At 36.5% G+C, this 9,288-nt stretch overlaps 2 protein-coding genes across 2 annotated transcripts; one reads left to right on the plus strand and one right to left on the minus strand.

Moving 5' to 3' along the window:
* The first annotated feature begins 1,037 nt into the window (after positions 1-1,037).
* On the plus strand, positions 1,038-4,579 carry LOC101292154 (probable U6 snRNA-associated Sm-like protein LSm7-like). Its single transcript, XM_004306473.1, has 6 exons — positions 1,038-1,151; positions 1,396-1,432; positions 1,511-1,592; positions 2,001-2,072; positions 2,239-2,291; positions 4,214-4,579. The coding sequence occupies exons 2-6, from the start codon at positions 1,430-1,432 to the stop codon at positions 4,301-4,303; spliced, it is 300 nt and encodes a 99-aa protein (XP_004306521.1). The 5' UTR covers positions 1,038-1,151; positions 1,396-1,429; the 3' UTR covers positions 4,304-4,579.
* A 3,099-nt stretch (positions 4,580-7,678) lies between these two features.
* LOC101292448 (zinc finger A20 and AN1 domain-containing stress-associated protein 5-like) lies at positions 7,679-9,288 on the minus strand. Its single transcript, XM_004306474.1, has one exon. It carries the CDS (start codon positions 9,116-9,118, stop codon positions 8,606-8,608), a length of 513 nt encoding a protein of 170 aa, XP_004306522.1. The 5' UTR covers positions 9,119-9,288; the 3' UTR covers positions 7,679-8,605.

A 9,288-nucleotide genomic window follows, 5' to 3' on the forward strand; every position in this document is an offset into this window, starting at 1 on the left:
CTTGTGAAAGTCCTCTAGTTCTTGTTTAATTTTGGTTCGTTTTGAATTTTGAACTACTTTTAGGTTAGCATAGTAGCAGAGAAAGTATCCATGTTTTATTAACAATTCTCTGATACTGAAAAGAACTAGTTTAAATTAAATTTTTATAAATCAGAGCAGTAGCAGGTTTTTGACTTTTTTTATGTTAGAGAATGTTATATATTTATACAGTAGCACAGAGAATTTCAGTAGCTTTATCAACAGTTTTCTAACTGTGAATACATTTTAGGTTTAATTTCATAATAAATTGTAGCATAGCAGTAGCAAGTTTTGGATTTTTTGCGTTTATTATGTATTTATAACTGATTTCTAATTAGTAGAGATTACTCATTTTTCATTGAAAACAATAATAATTACTCATTTCACACAAAAAGCTATAAATTCCGACATGAACCAATAGCACTATATGAGACCTACACATAAGAAACCCAATGAAACTTGCACAATTCAAAAACGTGTCGATTACATATCTGTTTAGTAACACGAAATAAACCAGTGTAACTCATTTGTTTATTTGTTGAAATCAAAATTGTATACAATATCATAAAGAACACATTAAATAACTTTCCAAAATCAAGTGGTGAAATAATGTACTGTAAAAAAAAAGTTCATAAATATTTTCAACCAACTCCACTTCTTTGTTAAATAGGTTAGGTAAGTCATTGTGAGTGATATGTTTAATAACTAATAAGTCATGTTCGGTTTGAGTTTTCATTCTCAACTTGAGCTAAGTTTCGATTTCGATTTCAATTTCTTTATTATGACAATGTGACATGATTAATATCTTGACATGACACGAACCAGACAATCACAAGACCTGACTGACTAATCTTAAGACTTTACTACTACAACAAGAAAAAAAAATCTACAGTTTCATTTAATAAAAGTTTGAAGACAGCCTCAAAAGTTATCTACTTTAAAAAAATAAAAAATAAAAAAAATAAAAATAAAAAACTCGATTGTAGTGTAATTTTGGTCCAACTCGGGGCTCCACAGGACCCGAGCCTAAGAATCCGGTTGATATTTGTGAAGTTTTGGAGTGGAGGCAGAGTCTCAAACCTTTCAAGCTCCCGCTCCCAGTCGGCGAAAACGACCGTCACTGAGACACCAAGGTATCCTATTTTTTCTCGCTTCTCTGCTACACTTTGATATCTCTGCTTCTTCTTCTATTGTCGACTTTTTGTTAAACCCTAAATTTGGATCCAAGTGGTTTATACGTCTGCGCTCAAACTTCACTCTCAGTGTGTTTAATCTTGATTGTCTCCTTCAATTGAATAAAATTTTGTGTGCGGATATTGTTCTATTTCTCATTCAATCGTCTAACTCTTCGTTTTTTCCCGAAATTTCGCATTTTAGGGTTTTGAAGAGGAACTATAAAGACCTAAGTAAGATGGTAAGCTTGATACCCAGAAGAAAACATTTGATTACATTTTGGGTTTCGTGATTGTATTAATTTAATAGTGGATTTCAGTCAGGGAGGAAAGAAACAGTGTTGGACTTGGCCAAGTTTGTGGACAAAGGTGTTCAAGTCAAGCTCACTGGTGGTAGACAAGGTTGATTCAACTTCTTTATCTATCTAGTTTTTGTATCTGTTGTATCTTTATGCCTATCGGTAAAAATTTTGGACTTTTGGTTGTTAACATGGAAGTTTGTTAGGGTTATGCAAGTTCTTTTTAAGAATGTTGAAGTTTGGTTACCTCCGTGTGCAATGTCCAAGTGCAGAATGTTGAAGTTTCAGTTTGTAGATTGTAGAGCAAGTACTGTATCTTAGGTTGTCTAGCAACGCTGAAATGACAATAAGAATAGCTGTTCCTACTTTTGCTCAAATATAGTATCAATCTTTACTTTGCATCTTACTATTTCGGAAAATAGTGAATGAGGATTCCTGCCTTCACTTTATAATGGTCAGTACATGTGCAGAATCTAATCTTGTGCCATCAATTTTGTGCATTTGGTTACAGTGACAGGGACTCTGAAAGGATATGATCAGTTGTTAAACCTTGTTCTAGATGAAGCAGTTGAGTTCATAAGAGGTATGTTTCATACTATTTGGAAGGGTTCCGTACCACTTCATTCATCATTCTTAGATGACTGTAATCTCTAGGAGTTTGTGTTTCTGGTTCTTTTATGATAATATTTGGAACTTTTCTGTGGCTGTGGATGGTAAATTGATTTGTGAATTTTCTCCTTTTGTTGCAGATTCTGATGATCCACTGAAGACTACTGATCAAACCAGGCGCCTCGGCCTAATTGTATGTATTCTAAGCTCATCTTTAGTCACACTGTATATGAGAGCTATTGAAATAAATTCTACAAACTGACTGACCTAGGCAATCAATTGACTCAAGTGTTGTCGCTGAATACAACTAAAACAGAATTTGACTGAGCTTCTTTAAGCAAATTCCACTTCTAGATGCCTCAAACTCCATGCATTCAACAAAAGGACCGATGCAAATAAAAGCCTGGAAAAATGAGACAGGGACGAACTTAATTCAAGAGTTTGTATACTCAAAATTGATGGTAGCAAAGTTCGCTGTGCAACTTTTGACAACATACTGACTTGTCTAGTTATCTATACTCAAAATTGTCATGGTAGATTATCTTAGAGTCTAGACTTTTGCTATGCTGGATGCTTCTTAGATGTGGGCTAATTCTTTGGTAAATCATCATTAACCTGGTCTTCATAGTCTATTAGAAGGTGGGTGTTCTTAAAACAATGAACCTGATCCCTCATCTCATGTTCATGAATTGGAACTTTTTTGGGGTGAAAACTTGGGTCACCTTGCAATCCTTAAGTTGTCTTGTGACTTTATGAGAAGATGCAAAATATAATTCGTGGTACATCTTCATACAAGTCTGTTCTTTTCTAAGTAATCGAAAAAAATGTCTGTCCTTTTCTACAATTTGTGACATTCATCCATAGGCACTGTGATGCGCATATCTCATCTTCAACCCATGGAGAGTACCCTTAATCAAACACCCATAAGTGATTAAAATCTCATTTCAACATCTTATTTTGACATTCAAGGCTGTATCCTCATCAAGAGAAGCAGAACAAACCTTCCCACCACATAGAGCACGAGTCTAGTCAAATGTAGACTGTAATCATATACAACCAAAGCTCTAAATATATTTGTTAATGATGACATGACAATCTTGGATCAAACATTCATCACGACTAATACTAAATAGTAAATACTGTTAATGTCAATCTTCATCATAACATTTCATCAAATATGTTTTTCCTAGCATTTATTTTGTTCAACTTCTGCTGTTTACACTTCATTAGGAATAGTGTCCCTCTCCCTAGAAGAGAAAGCGAGCATCTCACTTTCATCATAATCTATTGCTAGAGGCATGTTGGCTACATGTTTGATTAATACTATGTCTTGCCCCAAATTTTTGCTCGATCGGAAGTAAAGAACACTGTAAACTTCAGCCGAATTCATAGGTGTTACACCATGGTTCATTCCAGAAAACGCCTCCGTGCACCCTAGCATCATGCCGTTCTCTTCATCGGGTATATTTCAATAAGCTGCTAGATCAACCGTAATGCACCCTTTTCATTACTAATACCAAAGTAATATGACTTGAAACATAAGTGTACCCCTCCAAAGTCCTTTCTCTTTTTGTTTAGTGAGTGGAATTTTTGACAATTCCATCTTTTAATCAGGTGGTAACAGTTTCTCTACAGCTTTGGGTTTCTATTGTAGAGCGCTTAATCTTCAATGTTCTTCCGCCATGGGAAGATAGTGACTCTTTCATAATTATGTTTCTTTCGTGCATCAAATTGTAATCAAAGTGAGGTCTACAGGCTATTTCCCAATTCATGTAATCCTCCCTATGCATTTCCTGTAAGAATCAGAAACCTCCTAATTCCCCCATTACTGTTAAGATCCTGAACTATCCAAAATCATAACATAACCATCCTGAAATTTATTGGTGCTCGTTCATTTTTCCATCATGCAGGTTTAATGATTATGACTGGCAAACTAATTGTTAGAAAGCTTCATCTACTTTTTAGTAAATCTAGACCATCATGTATATATGCAAGGAGATAGGAATTGGCTTCAAATTATGGTCTTTGAACGGCAAAGGCATGTCTTATTTATTTAATGTTTTGAGACAATTTGCTCCACAAGTTTGATTTTGCATTTGCTTTATTTTTGTGCAGGTTTGTAGGGGAACTGCTGTGATGCTTGTGTCGCCAACAGATGGTACAGATGAGATTGCTAACCCCTTTAGCCAGCCAGATGGTGCCTAAGATGGAGCAACTTGCTTTGCACTGTTTTTAAGAAACCATGATAGTGGTATTTGTGATGTCCTAGGCCTTAAATTTGTCATGCTCATTCTTATGATATGACCCAAGTTCTGCTGATGAAACACAATAGCCGCCTCTATCCACATTTGCGCACTTTGTAAAATCCCCTCGACTTTGATTCAACCTCGGTTTAAAATTTTTCTGTTTTGCTGCACTTGTTTACAAAATGATGAGCTATGGTTCTGCCTCATGGAATCTGGAGTCCTTTCCTCACAGAAAAAGGGAAAGAAATATGTGCATCTTTTGTAGCTTTGCCCTAATTTGGCAAAAGGCCATCATAAAATTATGAATTCAGTGCGCTGGCACACCAATGCAAAATTCATGGTCTAAAAGGAATCGTTTGCACTGAATCAAAATTAATTATTTTGGTCCAATAAAGTTTTCTACATCATTTTTCCATTCAATAGATAAAAGCTGATTAACTTTAGATTGTTATAATGCTCATTTTGCTCCACTCCACTTGAAGAAAGGGGAACTTGAATGGGGTCGATATTATGAAAGGACAACTTGAATGGGGTCGATGTTTTGGTGCTAGTATGCTCTTATGGTTCATGATTAATTTCCAGGGTTAGGTTTCATTGTTATTGCGGTTTCAGGTTGCAAAGTAATTGTCCAACAAAAGCTAGCCAATAAATGGTTCTTGAAGGTATTATCTTTAGAATAAATTGTGGAACCATATAACTTTGGGGTGTTTTGACAGCCGTATTGAAAATTTGATGTATGGCTGTATGGTGGCCACTTTTGTTGATGGCTATTTTGATGTGTTGTCTCCCGATCAAATATACATGTATGTACCCTTTCTTGACTGAGCATAGATTTTACTTTCTCGAATCTAATACGGATTGTAACATATACATGAGTCCAAAATAAACATTATAAGAGAAAATTTAAAGGTTTATCATTCTAAATAATAAATTAGTCGCAAGAAGAGCAAAATGTTGGTCTACTCCTACGTTTTTGGGTACGATTTTGTCACACTTCCAATGTTATGTATGGTGGTGTATGTGTAGTTTTTGTTTCAGAGTGAGTTCCGTATGTAGTGTTGACTTGATATCTTCGATTTGTCGTAAATGTCAAGACTAATATTTGTGTTGATCATTAATAATTGATGATCCTTGTACCGTAACTAGAGTTGTGCTTAGGCCATTGAAGGTTCACTGATTTGATTAACTGGTTAGAGATTTAGTCTATATATATTTAGGCAATTGTGTTGAACGGGAGAGTTTTTCCATCAAGAAAGTTGCATTTGAGAGAAGATTAGATATTTTTGCTTTAGCACCGGTAGATATTTTCTTGTTGGGTTTGAAATTTAGACAAAAAAATTCCAAAGTCCAAGCTAGTATTCCAAATTCACCCCACACCATCAAAAGAAAAGTAGAAAACTGCCATACACACGACTGACACGAGTACAGATAAATGATCCTAAATATTTGAAGAGGGAAATGACAAGGCTTTGCATTGTGGCTTGATGTATGTTATTGAAAAGCAAATGAGGCTAATTACAGGACAAGTTAGGAGTCGGCAACTTCAACTCGACCTATGATCACGACAACTAGAAACATGTTCCATGATTGTCATCATCCACTCGTATTTAAATTGACAAGAACTAATACTATGACTGATCAACCCTAAAGCCTAAACTTTAAACCAAACCTGCTAGCAGGGGCGTAGGGAAGGGGGGGTCAAGGGGTTCAGGTGACCTCCCTCACATTTTTTATTAAGTCATATTGTTATCTAATTTGTCAGTTGAAATGTGATGTTGACACTATTTTGACCCTTCTAACTAATTAAAGAAAAATTTGGCATATAAAATATTAATTACAACAATCAATTTGGACAGAGGAGTGTTCAACTCCTCACGTGTGTTTGTTACGTGTGGTTCTCTTATTTTTTTTTAATATAGGTTTCTAATCCGAATCAATGATTGATTGCATCTCCCTTTAATATTACAATTAAAACATATTCCTAGTCTTTTTTTTTGTCTTTTTAATTAATATGTTTTCCTAATCAATCAATTATTGTGATTGATTTCTCGTGCACCTCTATATAAACAGTTTTAGTCGCTTCTTTACGTGTTTCTTTTTGTTATCCTTCAATAAATTTTTCTCTGTCGTCGACAACCTTCATAATTAAAAACTTGCAATTATAGATGTTTTAGTTTTATTTGAAAAGTATCGTAAGATAAAAGCAGCAGAACAGTCGACTCCATCTGAAGCTCCTCTAAAATTTCAAAATATGAGCAATCGTCGAGGACAATTATAATTACTTTAGGGAGATTTGTTATTTTATTTAGCTTTTGTTTTCAAAGTATTCTAATGATTTATAAGTTTTTATATTATTCAATAAAAATTATATTTTTATTTTGTGAGGTATTATTGTTTAAACTCTTGACCCTTCTACTTGTGGTATCTGGCTACGCCACTGCCTGCTAGTTTCATGTAAAATGACCTATTATTGGCGAGACGTAGTACCAATCTTGATATTGCCCACATTACCTGGTAATGTACACGATGAAGGAAAGGAAATGTCAACTGATCGATACATCAAGTATATATTCGGATTTTACATATTATTTTTCATCAAATGGGTGAACGTCTATCGATCATATTTGTTCCATATCACTCAATATGTTGTCCACATATATAGTTTAATTATGAGCTTGAAGTATATGGAAGTGTTTGAACATGTGGAGTCTCTTCTCGCACTAGTGAAATCTTGCAATTTACTGATGGAAACTTCTTTACCATTATATTGTATTATAATTACTCATAATCATTAAAAATTTCACATTTTTTATAAAAGTTATAAAATTAATTAGTCACGAGACATCCATCATAGCTCCCATGCCCGTACCTGAGATGAGGCTGAAGAGGTAGCCGCCTCAGGCACCAAATATTTAAGGGCACCAAAGTTTTCCATATATATAGTTATATGTATAAATATTTTCATATAAACCCTAAGTTTTTCATTTCTTTCTCGGTTTCTCTCGTCCATTCTACTCATATATTCATTCGTCTGCAGCGAATTTATTATTGTCCATAGTTACTTTCTTCATCTAGTTACCCATAACTACAAATTTTGAGAGATTACTATTTTTTTTATGGCCAATTTGTTGTCTTTTTTTTCTTCATCTAGTTACCCATAGTTACAAATTCTGAAAGATAACTATTTTTTTTTTATGGCCAATTCATTGTCTTTTTTTTTTCCTCGTGTAATCATAGGACCCATGACCGCTCCAAAATTTCAATACACATGGCAAAAAAGCTTCCACAATTTTCGACTCCAAATTTTCAACGTAATTAGTTTTTTTTAAATAGAAAAAATAATTTTCGTATGTAGTCACTGCATTACCCAGAACAAATCGAGAATGAAAAAAAAAAAAACAAGTTCGATTTTTCTTGTTTGGGTCAGTTCCTTAATTGTGTTCTCTTTCTTTCTGACAGCTTTTCATGTCTCTCAAGGGTCGCCAACCAGGAGGAGAGACCTACCACAATGTGGTCCCCATCCCCAGCCTCCCTTCAAGCACTGATCCGCGCCGTCTGTTCTCACCACTCACCAGCACTCAATCTCCACCGTCCGATCTCCCGCTTTTAATAATGAAAAAGAGCAACTAATTATCAGACACGCAAGTGTTCCCTTCACCACCACTTTACAGCTTTTCCAGAGTCTTTCCCGTCATGCCGTGGACGCGTGTCGCCATCCTATTCGGCCTCCTACTTTACGCGAGAGAGAGACACCAACTTCTCGTCCCATTATATCGCGAGAAACTCAATAATTGACAACGTCCCATTCCGTGGGCCCCGGAAACCTTCCCCAACCGATTTACCAGTTGAAATTCGCTAAATGACGAAAAACACCCTGTCCCTTCACAAGAATTGCATACGAATATGGAAAAGGAAAACAAGAAAAGCAAGAACAACCAACACGTCGAATATCATCATCATCGTAAATCACAATAATTTATCATTTCCAAACAAATAACAACACACCAAAAAATTAAAATTTAACAAAAATAGTAGTAATAATCCATGATCGAGAGAGATTTTGAGTTTCTTTCAAGCAATAACGAAGCCGAAGTCATCTTTCTCTCTCTTCTGCTCTAAACGATCGTCCGGTGATCTCCGGGGAAGAGACACCACGAACAACCGAGCACTAATTCCTCTGTTTCTTTTTTTTTATCGAGGAATTTCTAGAATTTTGATGCATGTTTTTTTTTCATTTTCTACAAATGTTTAAATATGAAAATCAAACCCTGACGATCTTGGCGGCCTTGACCACGGGGTTTTCTCTGGCTATGGCCTCGCGACCGGCGGCCTTGTAGTCGTAGCTACACACGTGCCGATCCGAATACCGGTGCTCTGAACAGAACAGCTCCCCGCACCGGCACCGGAATCCGGTCAACCCCACCTTTCTCCGGCATCCGGAGCACCGGTTGACCACGCGCCTCATCGACGACTCCTCCGATCTCGTGCTCTCCGCCGACGCGGCCGCTTTACGGATGGTTTCGGAGGGAGGAGCGTCGAAGCGAAACGAGCTGGATCTCGGGACCTTCTCGCCGGAGAACTTGAAAACCGCGGCGGTTGTTGATGATGTTGTTGCGGTGGCGACGGTTGTAGGCGTGGAGGTGGTTGCGTTGAAGCACTTCTGGCACATGTTGTTGGTGGCGGGATTGCCTGTGACGCCGCAGTTGTTGACGCAGTGCGTTAAGGTATCTGGAACCTTGAACTCCGTCTCCTCCTTCTCTGTCCTCTGAGCCATTTCTTCCGGATAGAGATTCCGACGAGCTCGATCTCTAGCTTTCTCTCTACAATAATAATATTTGTATGAACGTAGTAAATCTCTCCGATGGAGGAAGAGAGAGAGAGAGAGAGAGAAAGCGGAGGTTGAGGTTTGTGGTAGAATAATTTAAGAGAGAGAGAGAGAGAGAG

The sequence above is a fragment of the Fragaria vesca genome, linkage group LG7 (genome assembly GCF_000184155.1).
Source record: "Fragaria vesca subsp. vesca linkage group LG7, FraVesHawaii_1.0, whole genome shotgun sequence".
Taxonomy (NCBI): Eukaryota; Viridiplantae; Streptophyta; class Magnoliopsida; order Rosales; family Rosaceae; genus Fragaria; species Fragaria vesca.